The sequence below is a fragment of the Molothrus aeneus genome, chromosome 3 (assembly GCF_037042795.1).
Source record: "Molothrus aeneus isolate 106 chromosome 3, BPBGC_Maene_1.0, whole genome shotgun sequence".
Classification (NCBI taxonomy): Eukaryota; Metazoa; Chordata; class Aves; order Passeriformes; family Icteridae; genus Molothrus; species Molothrus aeneus.
Window position 1 is genome coordinate 16,470,754 of NC_089648.1, and position 21,622 is coordinate 16,492,375.

Consider the following 21,622-nt stretch of genomic DNA (forward strand, 5'->3'; position numbering starts at 1 on the left):
ACACTTTGGCATCAGGACACCACTTCCTTAGGTGGAAGTGCTTGGTGCTACAGCAATATGAAAAAATAATCAGCCAAGGCAATTAACTTTGAACAGTTGAAGTAGGGAAGGGGCTGCATCCAGTTCACTGCAAGAATGAAGAAGGGTCAAGCCTTTTCTCAAGAAACACAGAAAGATGTTGTGAGCAAAAGAGAGAGATTGTATTTATTGCAGAGTGGATAAGCATTAAAGAAAACAATCTTGTGCTAGCAAATATTTTCCCCTTGACAACCCCTCAGTAATTTACTTCCTCACATAAGGGAGCTTGCATCTGCAAGGCAAGCTCTTTAAGGTTATGTTTAATTTAAGTTTTGCCATAATGTGTTTTAACTTGCTTGGTAGAAATACTTTCTGCTAGGATTAATATCTAATACATTTTCCAGGCTGTTTCAGTTCAGGGCCTCTTTTCAGCAATGGCTTGTGTTTGCAAGATTGATCCAACCTCTATAACGTGGATTTGAGACAGTTCACTGTTCACTGGGAACTGAGCTGATACATACTTTACTTTAAAATGCTGTGCCTTGTGCCTGGCCTGTGGTGTTCATTGAAGCTGTGCTTTGGGAGTGAGCCTGGTGTGTGGTGGGGCTTTTTTCTTAATAGCACAAAAGTTTAACGAAGAAGCTGTAGTGAACTGCCTTTGTCATTGAAGTGTGAGGGCCACAGCTCCTGATTTAATGTTTAGAAAAACCAGAAGTATCTGCTACACTCCTTAATAGGGTTGTTAAGTTCAGTTCTTTGCTGACACAGCTGAGCTTCTCAAAACACCTCCATGCTCAACATTAACTTTGCTTTCTCTTAAAATCAGTGGGAATCACTGTGGAACATTTCTCCACCAGCCAAAAAAAATGCATTTGCATTTTTTAATTGAATGTTCTTTGTGTGAGGCTTGCTAGTTAGGCAGCTAAATATAATTTTTATTATCTTCAGAATTGCACCAGTGTGAGACTGCAGAAAATATTATTCACTTCTGTAATAATATTGTGTCAGCTCTCTGCATTGATTTACTGTTCTTCATGGCTGATTTTGGTCAAACTTCAAAAGCTGGAAGATCATAGACATAGAGTGGTGTCACTCACAGTAGAAAAATAAGGTGGTCCTGAATTGCAACTGTGCAAACTTGTAATCATTTGTAATAATATGTAACAATTACAAATGTTCTGGGTTTAGGGATAAAAAGGGTTCTTTAGAGTTGGGGTTTTGTTGGAGAGAAATTGAATGAAAGAGGTAGCATGCGCTGTTATAGAACTAACACAGGATTAAAATCTGGAGCCAAGATTCAGGAAATTTGATTGTAATCTTCATTTCTGCCTCTGACTTTTGGCATGGTCTTGAGAAATGTAGTATTTGGGTTTACAGTCCCATTTCTGTACAATGAGAAAAGTGTTTGTAATGATGTAATTACATTTCTGTCATATTATCATTGTAATGATAAGCAACCTCACATTGTTCAGTGTCCAGGCTCATAGTGGGCAAAATTGGCAGCAGTGCTGGACTGCCAGAGTTCTGTGAATAATAAGAACAAGTCAACCATGCTTTCCTCCTCAAAGCTTGATATTTATCCAAAAGTTGAGTTTTTTATGCAATGCATACCTAAATTAATGAATTAATCTCCCTTTGCTCTTCCTTTCTAATTGATTCCACCTTGAATTTTATTTGCACTTTGAAACAATAAAGGAAGACTTACTTCATGAATCACTACAGTCTCGAAGTCCAGCAAAATATAATACCAACTATTATTATTTACCTTTTCACAGTGACATGAGTTCATGTTTGAGAGTGACATGTCTAATGCAAGACATAAAGGTCAACAAAGATTTGTGGCTGTTATGACATGTGTGGTTGTTATGAACAGTTAACACTACAATACAGGACTAATCGATACTTGTGGAAGTATTTGTGCTTTTCCAGCCTAATTGTGTTGTCACCAAATTAGCTATTCTAATTCAAGTAGCAGCTACCTCCTAACTATTGTGTACAGTTTATCTTTACCCATGAAAGTATTTTGACCAGTAAAACACAGGATATTCTAAAAATATTGATGTTTTTCAAGTTTTTCCTATCTGTTTTTGTTTAATCCATTTCAATTTACTGAAGGAGACAGAACAAGGAGTTAAATGTTTACCATGAGAGAACAACATTGGTAATTACTTTGATTTCAGTTCCTTTTTATGTGTATTCATGGGATGAAGAGGTCAATAATATTATGACCATGCAAATAGAAAAGGGTTCTTTTTGACCATATAAAAAACAGCAAAGGATTATTAAAGCATTAACCTTGATTTTAATGGCCTTGGTTGAGAGCTGAGATCACAATTTGGATGAGCCTGATTATTTACTAAATACAATACATAAATGCAACGGGTTCTTAACACCCATTGCACTCTGGCATTATCGCATTACTGCCAGCCTTTGTTGCCTTGCAGACAGGAATATGAAAGCAATCTGTCATGTAGTGAGACTGGCTCCAGAAGCATTTCTCTGATAAGAAGACCCCCTGCCCTTTGCTAGTGTCTGGTCCAGTAGGCTTAGCCATGCGCTTAATCCCCAGAAAGTGGTTCGATTATTGCTGACCAGCAATGGCAAGATAGTTTTTTTTTCCCCTAGCTATCAACCTTCCATTAATTCCTTAAGCAGAAATGCGGTGCAATCTATATTTCCTTGGCATGTGTCACCCAGATGGTGCACTGCTCATGTTTTCAAATAACCATGCTCCAAATAACAGAGTTTGAATAATAAATTCCACAAATCCTTCCTGAGAAAGAGGCACAATTCTCAAGAGCTGCATAAACTTTACGCATGATGCTGTAGCTCATCCATATTATGCAGAAAAGTATATGTTCTTTTGCAAAGCGGATGTTTGTGTTTCCATTCCTTAATTTGGGGAGGAAGAAGAAAGATATATGTTTGCTCAAATACTGTAGAATATATTTAATATTTGATTATGTCTTAAACACTAGCCTTAGCTCCGTGGTCAGCTTTGCAGAACTTGTCATTTAATATGGCTAAGCTTAAATCCTGTGTGGAGGTCGATGCTGTCAAGCAACCATGACTGTACATTTTGGTATTGATTGGAGTCATTGCAGTAAATTCCTTCTTAACTCATATTCCTTTCCATCCCAATCCCCTCCCCACAGATAAAAGAGTGAGCACGTCTTTCTGTCTGAGGAGATATTTTTCACGTTTACAGACAGCCTCTATGAAGATATATGTACGCAAAGCTCTGTGTATATATACATTCTTTCTCACACATCCAAAGTAAATGCTCCCATTTGCTCCTACCATGCTATTTTATCACTTCCAATATTTCCTGCATTTTTTTCTTCCCTCAGATCTCTTATGTTGATATACTTGGACCAGAAGGTAGAAGGATGAAACGTCACCTGGCAATAAACTGTATGCAAGATCTGGTCATTTGCTGGTGGTCAGCAACCAGTGACGGAGCATGGCCTTGGTCTCCTATTTCCTGTCAGAGGGACAGAGCCAACCTATTGCTATTAGGCTGTGCACATGGCAAATTGGAGGTAAAGTGAAGAACTGTCTTGTTACATGATTTTTTTGAATTTGCTAAAGAAAGAGCTATTCAACTTAAATGCATATTTGAGTAGATATAAAGAACAGATATGATAAAAACATAAGACAGGAAGATCAGCCATTCTAATAGTAAAAACAAAACAAAGGTTTGTTACTTAATAGAAAAGCATCTTATTTACTTTGTTTACTATTTTCACATCAAAACTGTCAACCTGAAAAATGTAGCCAGGAAATTAGGTCTTTATCATGAAATAGTTTGGGTGCTGCTGAAACTGAAAATAGAAGTGTCAGAGTTCCACTAGAAAACTCTAATATGAATTAGCAATTGTAACTGTTGCATGTATGTCTGTTGTAATTCTTTTACGTTGTCTGCAATGCTAACTGATAGACAATTTGTATCTCTTTTAAATGTTTTTCATAAAATATTAACTATGCCCAGATGGTGATTAAATTTTTGTTACGAGTATTGGTCAAATTAGGGACTGATATTTTTCTCACAGGAAAAGTTAAAACACACCATCTACAGGTGGGAATGTAAGCTATGAGTTAGGACAAAGCTACAAGTTGACCCCCTCCTGACACCTGCTTAGCTTACATTTATAGGCAGATGTTTTCATTTCAATTATTTAATTTTTGTTTCTTCTGTTTAAGAATATTTGAATCCAATTTGTTTTGTTAGCTTCATTTTAATATTTCTACCTATCTGGGCATACTCTGAAAGATCTGGAGCCTGAATTTAAAATATAAAAGCTTTTCTGAACAAACATCTTGTATAGATGCTTCTGTATTTGGAATTTTATTTTTAGTTTTTCTTTACCCACTTCTAGTATGGAATAAAATGGCACTGACTGTGGGAGAAGAGCGCAAACTCAAGGATCAGGTGTGGAATAGTTGTTCTGGATTAGTTATTGCAGACTTTTTCCCTGTAGGGAAAACCCCTAAGTAACACTTAAGAATAAGCTACTTTCACAAACAGCATCCTCCTCTCTTTAATTAGGGAAGATGTAAATGTTTTAATGTCTTGAAACTATTACTTTGATAGCTAATATTAATTTAAGTGAGATTCTTTTCCCTTGGGATTTTCTACCTATTGAAAGTGAAAAGGTAGCTGAGACAGCTTTTCTTTTCTTATTTCTGTCATTAGTCACTGTAGAATTGAAGTTTAAATTACCTCCAGCTCTGCCTTCTTTACTTCTTTTCAATTGACCTCTCTCCACTTGCGGTCATCTTTGACTCATCTCTCTCCTCTGCCTGATCTACACTTGCAGTTCTCCATTCCCCCTGCAGCTATGCCAAATCACATAGAAAAATTTACTCTGGGAGCTAAAATGTGAGGCTGTTCTTTGTAAGCTTTTCCAGCCCTGTGCCAGTTATTATGAAACTTCATCCTACTAACATTTCAGAGCTTATTTTTTTACCATGACTTCTATATGTCCAGGCCTGGAGAGCAACATTCCTGTGCCTATTTTATTCCTTCCCATGTCTTCCAGAAATCTGCCTATTGCCACCATAGCAGTTTGCAGTCTCTGTTTCCTGAGATGATTTTTAGACACTCTTTTCTTTTAAGAAATTAACAGAAACCACCCTATCAGTTTAAAGCTCTCTGTGTTTCATTTAATATGTTTTAGGGAGATTTCCAAATCACAGCATTCCTCTGCATCTTTCAATACACCTTGTTTTATCCTATTCTTTTCTGGTTTAAACTCTGGTATAGTCTCAAGCACATCACTGGTGCTTTACACAATAGTGAAAATAAACATTCTCTGAGGCTCTAGGCTTAGAGTCAAAATAATTTTAATTTGTCCATATTGTAACAGAAATATAAGAAACTTCTTTTTAAAAGAAGCACTGCCATATTTGACTATTCAGTTGCTTTCCCTTTTCTGATTCTTTGCCTGTACTTTTCTGTTTTAATTCTTAGATCTTCAGATGAAATTTATTTTCCTGTATTTATCAATAAAATACCAAGCACTATGCCAGGACAATGGAAAGCTAAGTCGTATATGCCAGGACAATGGAAAGCTAAGTCGTATATGAGTGACAAACTGTCTTGCTGTTTTTCAGTTAGACTGTTCCATTTATTCAGCTCTTGGATGCTCAGGAAGGCTCAGATCACTCTGCCTTTGCACTCAGCCTATATGTCCATGAGGAGTCACCCATGGTGCTGTTTGATGGAGGTCCTTTGTTTGATTTCTATAGAGTTCCTTATGGGCAGGTATTAAATTCCTGTGCATGAATGGGAGAATATCATAACTCAGAAGTTCTAGAATTAGTATCAGCCTCCAGTCTTCATTTAACTGAGGTGCATTTTTCCCCTACAGTCTTGAAGGGAAACTTTAACTTAACACCTTTAACTTCTGAAGGACATTTGATAGTTTATATGTGAAAAAAATCATAGTTAATATTTTCAGACACCTTGTAAACAGTTACTCTCTAGGTCAGATACCATAAAAAGACAGTGGTTCTGTAATCATTATTTGCCTCTCATTGCCTCTAATTCCTTGCAATTTCTAGTATTCCTCAGGTATAGATTTGAAATAAAAACTGGACATGCCATTGTTATTCATGAAAATAAATCCATATTTATCATGTTTGACCAGTAATATTAATTTACTCCTGGTGAAAGATTACTGTCAATACAAGAAGAATTAAAAGTGTGAACTTACTCAGTTTAGAGCATTTATCAAAATGTGGTAAAGTAATACCACCAACATTTTACTTGAAAATAGTAGCATCAGCTGGATAAAATACCATTATTATCTAGAATTAGGAGAAAAACAGAAATTGCTGAACAACAAGACCATAAAGAGCTGTTTGGCATGTTGGGTTTATGAAACCAAGCCCAAGGAAATGAATGAGTGCTCACCACAGCCATCACCTCATTGCTGACTTACAGAAACCACAAAACAACCTGCCAGCTGCTGCCACTCCTGCTGCTGGGGCAGAGCAAAGGCAAATGGGTGCTTACATGGTACTGCTTCCTGCCTGGAAGAATTTTCTGAGTGATCCTGGCTGCCCACCAAGAGACTGCTTATTAGGATGAGGACAGGAATAGCTCTGGGATGAGACAGCTCAAGCCTTCACCATGATCATCACCTGTAACTACACGTTCTGTGTTGGGATGATTCACACTGCATGAGGAGCATTTGGGGCATTGTGTACTTCAGCAGCTGCTCAATTCAGGGAAGGAAATACATTTTACTTTTTAAACATATTAGAAATTTGATTTTAATTTTGCCACGGGGCTTTTTAATTTTAGCATTTACTACTGTTAAGGCTACAGGTAACCACTATCCCTCTACAAACAGAAATAACTTTTTCCTCACAAATCTTGACTTATTTTACTCTTTTTTTTTTTTTTTTCTGAGATCAGTGTTTATTGTGTTGAATGCTGTAAGATTTGGTGAAGAATTGTCCCTTGAAGAAGTCATGGTGCTTTTCTCTGTAGCATGTGACCTTGCTTCGGTGTGCAATGCATGTTGCTGCAGGAGGGTTTGTCTGTTGGGCCTTTGTCTGCTTTCCTTTGTGCATGGGCTTCTTCCAGTAAACTCATCCATTCTCTAATTTATTTATTTTAGTATTGGAGGTTTGTTTGGTTTATTTTGTTTGGGGTTTGTTGGATTTTTTTAACCTTAAAGTACCAACGATCAAAGAATGTTATTTAAATTGTTTCCCTGTGGAGATAATGCTGGCGTTTTGATTTCAAAACCAGAAGAGGAATCTTCCAGAAATTATTTCAGACAATTTGTTATGAATGAATAGGATCTGATGTGAAATCATCTTTGGATTAAATGCTTTGGGAGAAAGTTGTGTTAAAATCAACATGAACTTTATTCTGCAAACACAAATTAACAGGAGGTGCTGATGCCAGGGTACAGTTACTGTAGCAGTTTGCATTTGTCTTCACCATTCTTATTTTCACTCAATTTAGTGCTAGTGGGAATGACTGAAATTATACTTCAATCTTGTGGAAAAAAATAATTTCCCTGAGAGAGAATATTATTTTTTTTTCTCCCAAGAGATAATATTTAATAGTTACTGCTTTCATATTGTGCTTCGGATTTGTGAAATAAGCACAGCAGATCTTTTCTGTGTGAGCTGTCCTACAGTTACTGGAGTGCTCAGAAAAACATCTACCCTGTGTCTGAATGGCTGAAATACCTCTCACACACATACAGCAAAGAATGTGAAATCCTCAGTGTCACATTGGGTTAGAAGTTCAATGAATAATACAGGATAAAGATGACAATGATAAAAAATTTTGAAAGAAAATAAGAATAAGTGTTGACTGAAGATCTAAATAATAAGATTGCATGTAGGTCTGTAGATACAATGAAGCTAAATAAGTAACCTGCAGTAGGAGCTTTTCATTTTTATTTAGAAATGTTTTAAAATAGGGTGTTTTTTTCCCTTTCAACTTCACTGGGCCATATTTAAAACTATTTTACTCTGATGTGCACCACACTTCCCACTTTACATTTCTAATTAAAATGTTTGTTGCTATTTGGAACCTCACTGTGTGAAATTAAATAAGCACTTTTTTAACATCCATAAAATAAATCAAACATTCTTTTCTCATCTGAAAGACACACAGTTCAGTCACAGCAAGCTTATTTCTCTGTTCCTTTTGTTTTCTTTTTTTTCATCTGCCTGGTAAGCCAATTTTCTGCTTAAGAGCTACTGGTTAAAACTTTTACTTGTTTTGCTATGTGGACTTTATCCTTTCCAGCACTCTATGCAAAATACTTCAATTTTAAGTGTTCAAAAAATTTCACTGAGAAGAGTGATGTGTGATAGCCCACATAAGCTAGCACTATTATTTCTCTCAAACATAAAATGAAAGAGAGTGTTTCAAATAGCATACCAGGCCTCTTATTTACAAAGACTAACAGATTCCTTTACTTGGATTGTTATGATTCCTGGCTCTAGGATTTGGGAACCTGGCATGGATAGCATCCCTCATCCTGCTGATGAACTGAAGTGGAGTCCAAGGCAGTACTGCAAGGGAAAAACAATATAAATGTGCAGTAGTGGTGAATGACTGCTACATTAATAAAGGAAATATGTTTAAATTACATGGACAATATTTAAATGCATGTACTGTATTTTTGTAGCTTTCATGTCATAAAACTTTTACATTTTTTAATTAATGTATTTAAAGAAAGTAATTGGTTTTAATTCATGCAAAATATTTCCAGAGACCTTTTCTTGAAATCCAAGGCTAAGTGCTTAGTCCAAGATTTATGGGAAGTGCAGAACATTGAATGGACTATAAACCCTACCTTGTGATATTACAGCTCTGTCTTTTCAGACCCATTGCCCTGCCCCCTCCTCAACAAATCTGACACTTGTTCTACCCATTTCTGAGGAAACTCCTCCAGCTTTTGCTTTCCCATTCCATAAGCAAATGTTTTGTTAAATGATTTAATGTCACCTTTTAGGGTTCCAGAGAACTGCTTCTCATTAAGAAGGCATCTCAGTGGATTCCTTTAAATGGAAAGCTATAGCACTATATGCACTACATTTACTACCTTGTGTCTACTTACCAGATGGGAAAACAATTGACAGAATACCATCTTCTTGGGGGAAAAGAAAAAAAGTTTTGATTTATTAGACTTATCTTTCAAAAGCATTATTAATGTTTCTGTAGTTGAGTGTCTCTCTGCTTTAGTTTTCCAGTTAGTGGCATGAAGATTGAATAATAAAACTAATTTCTGACAGAGAAACCCAAATCTTCCCTCTCAGATGGAAGAGAATATTCATTTTTGCCCTTCAGAATGCCGAATACCAGATACATTCAGGAGAACTGGAATGCAGAACGAAGAGGTCTCTCGGCTTGGTTCTCTTCCTGCAAGAGGCACATGAGGCCACTGATGCATGAGAAGCAGCTTATCTGTTCCAATTTGGGGAGAAATATTTCTCTTGTTTTCCATCAGAATTTGAACAGCAGTGTCTAGAAAGGTTTCCTTTAAGCCTTATGTGTTTAAACATTATGCCAAACCTTATGTTTTGAAAGGCAACAGAGAGTTTCTCTGCTTGCAGGAATTTTTTCCTAGTTTAGAATTGTATTATATACAGCAACAGACCTACCGTAGACTTCATTTCAAGGATTTGCTCTCAAAACTATGTGAAGCTAGGAAGCTTCTCAGCTCAAGACTCAATAAATTAATCTTCCAAAATGGAAGATTTTACTTCTGTTGAAATTCTAGGTAGTGATCATCATTTTGTCTGACTTTTGCTCTAAGAAGGCAGGACAAAATGATGAATTGGTTGCAGTTTACTTGCTGACTCTCAAACAATCATATGGCAACATTTCTTTTTCTGTGTCTGTTTCCATTGCTGGTTTCCTCCAGTCACTCCTATGGGTTTCAGGCTCTCATCTCTCATAGGCCTGATTATTTTGTGGATCTTCATTACTTTCTTGGAGCTTTTGAAGAGTTGTCCAGAGAAAAATACTGGTTTGGGGTCAAAATATATAGCAGAATAATGCAGTGCATTGAAACTTCCCACAGGAAGACAGAAAAATGAGTCCAAGAAAGCCTCAAGGCTCATTTCCCTGAAGTTATGGAAGCTTTGAAGACTTGCTTGGGCAAGATTTCTCTTTCACACATTTGAAAGGAGCTGCCTGAGTCTCTATACATACTCCTGGGGAAAGCTGCAGAACAAACAGTAACACTTCACCTTGTCTTTATTTGGGGTTAGAGGACTCTGTGGTCACAGCAATCCTTTGTCCACAAATAACCTCTTTTAGGAGTTTCCTTGTCATGCAATTTAACACCCTAATAAACACACTTCAGCAGTTCTAACATCTGCACAGTTGCCACTGCAAGGTTTTGTGGGCATAAAATGACTTGTTGCAGAGGCTAAGCCATTGGTGAGGGAATGGTTGAGGTGAGAAAGTGTTTTTCAGACTAGAAAAGTAATGTAATCTTTTATTTCCTCTTTGACACGTATTTTCATGGATGTCTGTTGAGATTGGTTGGTGTGGTTTTCACAGGTTAAATGCATTGCCTTCTGCATTGTGCTTTTGCATTAAGTCTTTGCATGTCCCTAGCTACTCATCTAAAAGTAGCAAAGATTTTTGTATTAACTATCATTTGGTTTCCAGTCAGAGCATTGCAATAATCCTTTTTTTCTTTCTTTTGAATGAGAAACCCTTTTGCAGACAAAATAAGTAAACTGTCAGAACAAAAGATCCTAATCAGTCTGATCAAAGTCCCAAAAAGCTTGTTTATAAATTTATCAGTTACTTTAGAAGTAATGGATAATATGCCAAAAAAAATCTGAATTTCTTATTCTCTTTTACAGGATGAAAGGCTAAATTGCATATTCAGTTGGTCTTGTGATCTGTGGAAATCAAATTTAAATTGCTCTAACATTATGTGTGCCTTTCTGTTTTCACCCTGAAATGTCTAGATTTCCTTCCTCATCCTCTCTCTACCTTTTAATCACATTTTTTACTCCTTTCTGTGCTTTCATACCACGTGGACTCAAGGGGCTTCCAAAAGTTGTGGCAGGTTAGCAGCTTTAATTTACAAAGTGGAGATTGCTGTGGGTATACATGAGAGCACGGTTCGGCTCAGGTTCACATGTTCTTTTCACTCTTTATTTCTGCATGAACAAACACAAGCAAGTTTCTGACTGGCTTCCACTACTCTCATTCTTCTAGAGCCACAGGTTCTCTCTATTTTTTGTGAAATAGCTTTTCATAAGCTCATCTGTAACTTAATTACAGCTGTTGTTTCTCTCATGGTTTCCCTGCTCAAATCCTGTACAACACCTCTCATTCAAACCTGTTTATCATAGTACATGAACCTTCACTGGTCTCCACCGCTGCTTCCACCTCTTAAGGATACTTCCCATGTTTCCACTCCAGATTCTTGCCCTTTCCCAGCTGCTTTTTATCACATTCTGCCTTTGTGTTCTTCCTCCCATTCATTTAACTTTCAAGTACTCTGTAATGGTCCCCACTTTTCTGCTATCACAAATTCATTATTTCTGCATCTATAACTGTATGGCACCCAAGAACATCTACCACCTACTCATCTGGCATTGTATAGTAGGTGCTGTTTTAACATGCCATTGTTTCTACCACTTCAGAGTAATACTTTCTGTTACCATGGCCCAAAGCAAATGATCAAAAATCATCTGTGCTTGATGCAAAGAGTAATGTACTATAGATTTTTCCTAGAATTTTAGGACTTTTTACCCCAGGCCACTTGTGAATAATTATTCTTTTACATCAATCCTTTCTTCTTGTACCATCACTGACAATCCCCTCTTTTATCTTCAGTTCTGCTAACCTGTTAATAGGTCCAGACAAACAAATATGGCTCAAACTCTATTGCAGAGTTTTTTTAATCAAATGAATTAATCTTTTAAATGTTAAAAGAGTAGATTTCAGAGCTCCATTTCAAGAATGCTTACTTATGACTGACCCACAGGAAAGCTCATTTGCAGCAGTCTATTTTCAAGAGTAAAGGGCCACAAATGAGTACCGAAAGGCTTTGGATTTTTGCCAGGTGCTGAGTTACGTGCGCACGGAGTGGGAGCCCCTGGATGCCAGGTTCAGCTCTGTGCAGCCCCAGCAGGTGCTGACTGTGGAGCGCTCGGTGTCGGCAACCAAGGAGCCCATGGCCGACAGCTGCGTCTACAAGTGCCTCAGGAACCGAATGCAGTGCGCCGCCGTCACCAGGGTCCCCCTGCCCGCCAGGGCCATCAGCTGCTGTAGGGATGTGACAGAAGACAAACTGGTGCTGGGCTGTGAAGACTCCTCAGTTGTTCTGTTCGAAGCCTACAGCCAAGTGACTCTGTTGGCCCAAGCAGAGCTGCTCCCTGCTGTAATAACCTACCACCCTTCCGGAGCCGTGCTGGTGGTTGGCAGCTCTCAAGGGGAGCTGCAGCTTTTTGACACAGCGCTGTCTCCAATTAAAATTCAGCTCTTGGCACAAGACTATTCACCTGAGGCAACTCTGCAATTCAGTAAACACTGTGACGTGCCCACCAGCCTCATCCAGATCCAGTGGGCTGCTCCTCCAGGTGCATTTCCCAGTCCTGACAGCATGGATATTCATGATCTTTTATTGGTTAGATTTGATGAAGGACCCTTGGGAGTGCTTCACTTTAAACTTGGTAAGTTACTAAGCACATCTGTTGAACCTTGAGCTGTCAAAGAAACATCTGTATCCCACAAGGTTGGGAACACCCTAATTTTAGTTATATGAGACCATAGCCTTTAAAGCAAATTGCTCCAAAGATATCTGATACCAAGGAGTTCTTTAGGTTTCACAATAACTTTATACCTTTTCCTATTCATAGATTAGGACCCCGACTTCTGTCTGATCAGCATCCTATAATGTTCCTCACTACTCTAAGAAAGCATTACAAATTTTCCTCTGGAAAATTCCTTTAATCTGTAGTATATAATCTTAAGAATTGTATTCATTTTGTAGTAATAACCCTAACAAGTTAAAATAAACTATATTTAATAATAGAACAGTAATGCTATTTTCTTTACCAAATTTTTTTCTGCATGTGTGATGTATATTGTCCAGTATTCTGTTCTTCCTGGCTTTGGTACAGGAAGTTGCACCTTTTTTTCCTTTGAAGACTTTCCACCGAAGAAGAATGATTTTCATAACCTTCAGAGAAGTTTGGTCTCTCAATTAATTTGCAAAGAGTTGTGAATAAAAGAAGTAATAATGCTAATTTTAGAATTTGTATAGCACTTCTCTTTTTAGGTGTGAAGAGAGTTTAAAAGAGTAAAACCACAACTAACTTCCTTTTACAAGCAGAAAAACAAGAAGCAGCAAAGAAAAGCTAAAGGGCTTTCCAAGAGTTACACAGTGGCTGAATTAAGAATAAAACCCCTGCAGTGGCTCATCAGTGAGAACTGTATTCATTTCATTCAAGTCAGGCAAGTTACAGTGGTGCAAGTCCATTGTGAGAGCTAAAAAAACAATCGTGCTTAAACCCTCTGACTCCCAAGCCAGTGTTTCAGCAGGGCAGACAGCCATCCTGGAAAATTTCAGCATTTTGCCCATTGTCTGGCCAAGAAAACCAGATTACTTTTGTAGATCTTTATGAGAGTTTTTAATGATTCTTTTGTATAAAGCTATTGAGATTAGGAAGAAGCCTTTTTTATAAAAAAAACCAAAACCAAACAAATTGCCAAAAGACTCAAAATAACAACCTAGGTGATAGTAAGATTTGAAAATCTACTTAACTTATTTACTTAATGAGACACACATGTACTTTTGTGGAGAAGAAACTGTTTAAAATTATCAGTGACGTAAAAATTTGAAAGACTGAATTAAAAAATTTTAACCAAGTTTTCCACTGCAAAAAGCTAAATTAATGTAAGAGGATGTTAGTAACAAAAAGATGTTAGATTGACTTTTAGTTTTGTAGTTTTAAAAGAGCTGATCCAGATTATTGCTGTTATCCAAAAAAAAAAAACTATTTAAAAAACCACAACTATTTAAAAACTATTTAAAAACCTGTTTACAGGTTATCATTCATTTTGAGGTAATTAGCTGCATTAAGTTCAATGACAGGTTTAATAGTTACAGTGTACCCCAGAACACTAATTATAACAGCTATTTGATGATTTTGTGCATGTTGGCCATTTAAAAGAAAAATCCTCTAAATTATCTCTGTCCTGATTTGGTGGGATGGAGTTGAGCAGGAGGCAGTCTACCCACCTCTACCTTGCTTTTCTTCAGTCCTCCCTGGTGAGGTTTTCTCACAACAGCTTTCCAGAATGCACAGCTTTCCCCTTGCTATCTTTAGCACATTTATGTTCTTACCAAGGCAAGCAGGCTCTCAGTACAGGGATTTAGAGGCCTTTCCTGCTAATTGCCAGCTTGTAAACTTAATTGGACTGTCTCCCTGGGCACTGTTCCTAAATCAATTAGGCAGTGAGTTGGCTGTCACCTCTTTTTCCCAAGCAGGTTGCCTGGAAGCGCACCACCCAGGAGAAGTCAAGCATCCAAATGGGAAGATGTTGACCTCTACAGCTGAAAGTTATCACATTTTAAAATTCATTCTGTATAATTACTGTAAAATCTCTTCTAGGAAAAAGGAAAATCTGTCTCCCTTCTTCCCTCTCTCCCTCTTTGTAGTCCACTGTGCAAAAATATGCTGCTCTCTATTTCATCCTGGTGTTCAGCTTTACACCTCATCTCCTCAGTTTGCCACACTGCCAAGGGAACACTGTGTTGATTAGTAAGTCCCTCTTCACAGTCTCAGCAGTTTTTAGGTCTCTGCTATTTAAGAAATAATGCAAAACAAATAAATTAATTAATTAAATGCATTAATAAATTATAGCAAAAAATTAGGGGCTCATGACAGCAAGACCCAGACAGGCATTCAGGACTGAAATAAAATCCATGAGTAACACATAGGTTGGAATTGTTTCTCACAGAAGTCTGTTTAGAAACTATGTCAGTGAGAATAGGCAAATATGTTTTTAACTTCCAGCTACATTATGGTTTTGGACAAGTTGTGAATCTCCATTATGCTGTCTATCCAGATTTATTTCAGGAAAAAGTCATATTAAACATGCCCTCAAACACTAATGGCAAATATTTTTGATGTCTAATGCCAAACTCATTTCCAAAAGCGGCTTCTTGTCATTGATGTCAACCCAGATCTTGGATAATGCCAAATGTGGTGCTGGTGCCAGTGGTTTAGCATTGCTGGCCGCTAAAGGCATTTTAAATATAGTATTGTATTTAATTAACATGAAAATAACTATTTTCATCTTCACTGAGAGGTTCATGTGGAGATTGCCCAGCTGCTGTAATACTTTAAAAACACTAAACATTTAGGAAGAATAAAGTCTGCCATAACTATTAGATGTTAACAACTTAAACATGGCTGTTGCCCAGCATGATGTCCATAGGCTTTAATATATGCAAATATAAAGTGAACTACAATAGAAAACCTTTCTTTAATGATGCTTAAAAAATTAAGTACTTCTCTGTTGCTAAATGTGAGTATGTAAGGTTTTTCCCCAAAAACATCGCTTCTGTATATGCAAGTTCTCTGCAGTTTAATTCTCCTCAAGCTGTATTCAGATGTTTTTCTCCCCTTTTTTTCACCTTGCTTTTTATTTCACATATTCACAAACAGTTATGAAAGTTTTGTGAGGTATGTTTTCTAAATAACAGGTCTGCTCTTCTCTGTTACCAGGCCTTGTTTACCCCAGCCAGTCCTATGGTTTTAATACCAGTATTGAAATTCAGCTTGTTCCCTTTCTCATCAGGATTTTTTCCATGTTTAGTTTCAGCAAACAACATCAGACTATAAATAGAGAACATTTTTTAAAAAGTAAAAAAAAAAACCAACTTAAAAACAATGTTTTTATTTAAAGATAGAGAAACAGTAAATTTATTCTGGTCTTTCTAATATTTGGAGGAGTACTGGTAAAGAGTACTCTATCAGAACAATCCAAAGTGAGCAGGAGTTGCTAAAATGCTATATGTGGCCAATGTCACATGATCATTTGGTTAGTCAGAGACAACAAATAACATTACTTCCTGCAGCTTTTTAGTCACCTTTTCTCTTAGCTAAAAGCTGAGAGAAGCTGAGATCTACAAGTCAAGAAACATCTGTGTGGCAAGCCTTGGTTTTATGTGCAACTGTAATTCAAAGGTCTGTAGTATCAAGATGATGATAACTTCCATGGTATCCCCTCAGAAAAAAAGCTCCACTTAGACAATATTGCCAAGCTAGAAGGACATTCCAGAGCAGTTGCAATATGGAGAGTAATTGAGTAAGAGTTGCTCTGAGGTTGGAGCTGCTCTACACTTGTCTGCAAAGATACATCTGTGTGAGACAAATGCTGGGGTTTAGTGTTGTCCAGCACTATTTCCCTACAGGGAGGAGATGGTGTGAAAGTTAATTTATTACCTACCTTGCAATAATGATAAACTCCAAATAAAGTTATTCCACCTTGTCTAAACCAAATTTAATTACATAATGTTGTCACCAGTGACTTTTGGCTATATTCATTCAATATCGATGTGTGAAGTTCATTGATGATTTTTATCTGCTGTCCAGCACCCTCAGTCTAAGTATACCAAGATAGTAAGGTGTTATCCCTTATAAAAATTTAATACTGAAACCCATCAACTTAATTTTAAATGACAACAGTTATTTTTAACTGTGCTGAAAAGGAGTCAGCTACTGGTTTACATACTCTGTATAAAAGTATGAACCCATTATCTCTGGTTGTAATATTTCTTGTCAAAGGTGTGCTCACAAGGGGACAACTGGGCCTTGAGGAAATCATCCACCAGTACATTCGTTATGATGAGATTCAGGAGGCAATTAATGTCCTGAGCACCATGAACTGGAACATGATGGGTCAGCGGTGCTTTATCTGCCTGAGTGCCATTTGCAACCACCTCCTTAAACAAAAGCTTACACCAGCCAGAGAAGGTAAGAGACTGTTTATATTTCTAATGGATTTCTGTGTTGTCTTGGTAATTCATGTGTGGATTATGACTATGTATTTATTGACCGTATAAAGAAGACAGTAGTGAGACTCCAGTGAGTCAGCCAGATTATGGTGCCTCATAATCACATGTCATTGTAGACAAGTAATTTCAATAAAATCTGGACCAATGCATTGACTACATTTTAGTTTGTATCAATAGTGACACTAAAATAATGCACATCATAATATATATGTGCTATAGGCATTACTTAATATATATAGCACTAGCATTATGTTCTGTAACTTCATTGCATTCTATAAATTTAGCTTTATGCTACAGACAAAGGTTAGTTAATACAGGATTGAAATATTTGTGTTACATTCATGCTGAGACAGCACCAACTTAAGGGGAGATATTTTCCTGAAATGGGGACAAGAGATTTTAGTATGTTTTTTAAGGTACTTTCAAAGGGTCATTCTTTCATTACAAGATGGAAAGGCCTTGAATACACTATCCTCTGCTGCCTCCTTTAGGATTAAAGCATTTGTCCTCACTGTAATCTAGCCCCCTGCAGTAGTAGCTGGGGTCCCTCAGAAGAAATTATGAATTTTAAGTTTAGCCCTGTCTCTGCTAAAGCCTGGTGTGGTGCCTTCCTCTTGATTTGCTATCTTGAAACTCAATAGACTTCAAGATTTGAAGTGCCTTGATTTAGAGAAGGTGTTATCCTCCAGTCTAGCAGGCAGACAGCTGGAGACCAGGCATCTTTTGTGGGAAGAGAGAATACTCAGGATGCTGGTGTGTTTGATGATAGAAAAACTCCAAGGTGTCCTACATTGCTGCCAAACCATCAGCTATCCCATTTTGTGGGATCTGATTAAAAAAAGCCTCTGTGTTGCAAACATATAAACTCTAAATAAAACATGCTTTGAAAAGGACCTGTGAAAAGGGCTGGCTATGATACTCTTCTAAAAATATGTACATTATAAACAGATGTCTGTGTGTTTCCCCCATGCAGCTCCCTAACATTGTTTACAGAGGAAGGAATTTTATTCCATCCAGGAATTATTCTATCTAAATCTAACAAATTTGGCATGGTAATTTGTTTTCTTTTTTATTAACAAAACCCAGTGGGACCTTTATTTATAGTGATGGGGCAGTTATCTTTGAGATCTTTATCCTGCCTTCAACATCAAGCTGGGCTATTTAATGAATGTATAACTCTGCCAGTAGTCACTCATATTCCATGTCAGTTGAAATATTTCAGAAGTTCAAAACATGCTGTCAAGAAAACAGCAATGGCAAGGGAGTATGGCTTGTTTTTCTATTTTAATCTAAATTGACTGCTGCTTTGAAAGAAAATACCTTTAAAGTTCGACTTATCTTACAATCTAGATTGGAGATAACACAAAACTAATTTACTAACAGTTTACCTGTGTAACTAACACAGTACTATTGGCACATTTAGTGCTATCAAGCCTAATAAAATCAAATTTTACTATGCTTGGAAGTAAAGAGTAATTGTCACTAAATACAGAAATGCCTAGTTCAAACAAACATTAATAATGGCAAATCAATGAGATTCTGTCTGCCTAATGAGACAATAGGTTATGTTTTGCTAGTAGAGCAACATAAATATACAGCAAATACTTATGTAGCAAATTCTCCCTTTTCTGCCTATAAGGCCTTGTACTACATTGTTGACTCTGCAACAAAAGTCAAAGAGCAAAAATATTATTGATAATTTCCTTTTAGCTAAGTGTATGGAACACATAAGTACACTGTATGTTTACTTCTATTGTTTATAATGTTGTATTAAAAATGTGAAAAATGCCTAAGAGCTTGAGCTGTCGAGTACAGCAGTCAGAAAGTATTTAAAGAAGAGAGAACTTGTGTAACAAAAGGGCTTTATTTTATTGATTAGAAGGGAGGTTATCCTGTTTCCCACCACTACATGCTGTCAAACCCTTAGGGTTTCTAGACCCTTTTATTTAAAATTTTTAAAGAACTGTGGGCTGAAGGAGGTTCCTTAGACCTCAAGGCCATCACAAAGAGGGTTCTGTTACCCGCTGACCTAACACAATAATCCCTGAAAAACTGAACTCCCTTGTTGTTTGCCTAAGAGGACAAAGACTATTTGAGCTAATTGAGAGTTGATCTCTACTGGACAATCTTGTTCACACTGTATTAGTCTCATGAGTCACTTTTAGTTGTAGGCTGCTGGTGAGAACTTGATGTGTTATAGACTTCTTTATCCTTTTGATAGCTTTTGTTGCTCAAAGTCATTGTCAGCTGTGCCTGCAAGCCAAAGTTTATATGCACATTTCTGTTTGTACAATCTGTCATATTTTAATTTCATCTGTCCTTCAACAACATCACATTTCATCACTGTTTGATGAATTTGACTGACTGCAAACATGAGCAACCTGTTGTAATTGAAACTAATTCACTTGTTTCATTGCTGCTGTGTTTGAATTCCACAGCACAGCTTGAGGCAAGCCTTGGAACCTTTTATGCTCCAACAAAACCACTCTTGGATAGAACTGTGCTGGAGTACAGGGACCCCATCAGCAGATATGCAAGAAGGTTCTTCCACCACCTGCTCAGGTGAGTGACAGTTTCAGCTTCTATCAACTTAAAATTAATTGCATATTTCAATAACTACCTACTTTTATGTGGTTAACGTTTTCTAAGAGGACCACCCCTGAAAAAAATGCATTAGTTGTTAATGTTTGTTTAACTTGCACTTTGTTCCTTTCAAATAGAGTAATGCAGATAAAGTGCTATTCAGAGCTCTTCTGTCATCAATACACTTAAAATGAATCACCCTTTCCCATTTAGCTTGATAGAAAAAAAGATACCCTGCTTCTGAGAGATTAATATTCACCAACTGCTTGCAGATTAGTTATAGAAAGAACTTAGAAACTTGGAGAAAGCAGAGTTTAGAAAGATGCTAGAACACAAAAGCATGCTGCATGGTCCAGGACATTTTTGTCTTCGCACGACTGAAATATGAACATTTTGTTAGTCTCACTTTTAAAATTCTCATATGTAAATTCAGCTTCCAGCAATTTTCAATGCCGTTAAAATAAGCGGAGAAAATGCAGTGTTGAATTTGTCTGTGAATTGTATAGAATCATAGAATGATTTGGGTTGGAAGGGACCATAAAGATCATCTTGTTGCAACCCAGCCACCATGGGCAGGGACACCTTCCACCAGACCAGGTTGTTCCCAGCCCCATCCAACCTGGCTTTGAACATTTCCAGAGATAAGGCATTCACAACTTCTCTGGGCAACCTGTGCCAATGCCTTATCACGTTCACAGTAAAGAATTTCTTCCATATATCCAAACTAAATTTCCCCTCTTTCACTTTGTAGCTATTACTCCTTGTCCGACCACTGCAGTTCCTGACAGAGTCCCTCTCTGGCTTCCATGTGGGCTCCTTCAGATACTGGCAGGTTGCTATGGGGTCTTCACACAACCTTCCCTTCTCCAGACTGAGCAGCCCCAACTTCCTCACCTTGTCTTCACAAAGAAGCTGCTCTGATATTAGATGAGAAATAATAACAAATAATAACAAATTCAGTAAGAATTTATAGTACATTGCTTTTTTGTTGTATTTTTTTCAACCCATTATAAATATTGATATGCAGCAGTTCAACCTGTTCACAAATATAGCTGTGATATTCCTTCTGGGAATTATCCAGTGGATAAAATAAGGAGAAATAGCCTTCTGAATAATAAAATGTTTGTAACATCTTTGTTACAAACAAGGAGAAGGAGTGTAGATGGACATAGTGCAAAGACTGACAATGCACCCTTTTGCAGTGATTCATCCAGATTGTATATACATTGTCTGCATGGGCAAAGCAAATTACTTTGATAGCATAGAATGTGCTTTTTTCCAAATCTAGAAGAAAAGTATTCAATATTGTCTTCTACATTTTGAGTCTGAGGAGGATCATCTTCTGGGTGAACGGGTCCATTCCAGTGGAGAAATTATTCCTTGTAGAAGAATGATCCAATATTTGCATAATATGTGCCAGTCTTTCACTGAAGTTTTCTTAACACACATGGCCACAACAGTGGGTACAAACTCTGTTATTGCCTTTCTCCTAGAAACCAGCAGGGAAAATGCTGTTGTGGCAGTGGCCAACTTGTTGTGGCTGTGGGCCAGTTGCCTGCAGAGGACAGATGCAGGAAAAATGTCTCAGAGATTGCTGAGAGGTGTAACTCTAGTGCTCTTACATCTGCAAGAGAAAGGTGTGTTCCCTCTGACTCAGGCTTTGCTTCCAAGTGCTAGCAGGCATGCAGAGGCATGGGGCCTGGCTGAGCTGCCAGCCCTTGAGGCTGCAGCTGAAACACTGACTCAATCCTCCTAAAACAAGAACCTTCAGTGTCAGAACACTGCCTGGACAGCGTGGGGCACAACAGGAGGTGTGCACGAGAGTCTCCAAATGTCTTTTACCTCCCGTTGTAAAACAGCCCTTGAACAATCTACGGTTGTGGCAGTTTTTGGAACAAATGTGTTATTTTGCTGTTTTCCTCTTTTCAAAGGGATTTGTATTCAACCGAATCAAAGTGATAGGATCATGTGATTCCTGCAGA

The 21,622-nt window shown here is 37.4% G+C and overlaps 1 protein-coding gene across 1 annotated transcript in view; it reads left to right on the forward strand.

Annotated features, from left to right (window-relative positions):
- WDPCP (WD repeat containing planar cell polarity effector) overlaps positions 1-21,622 on the forward strand; it is a 147,235-nt gene that overhangs the window by 63,293 nt on the left and 62,320 nt on the right. The window contains exons 9-12 of the mRNA XM_066547816.1: positions 3,369-3,560; positions 12,093-12,702; positions 16,828-17,016; positions 19,496-19,619. Coding sequence (XP_066403913.1) covers positions 3,369-3,560; positions 12,093-12,702; positions 16,828-17,016; positions 19,496-19,619 — 1,115 coding nt within the window. The remainder of the gene's footprint in view (positions 1-3,368; positions 3,561-12,092; positions 12,703-16,827; positions 17,017-19,495; positions 19,620-21,622) is intronic.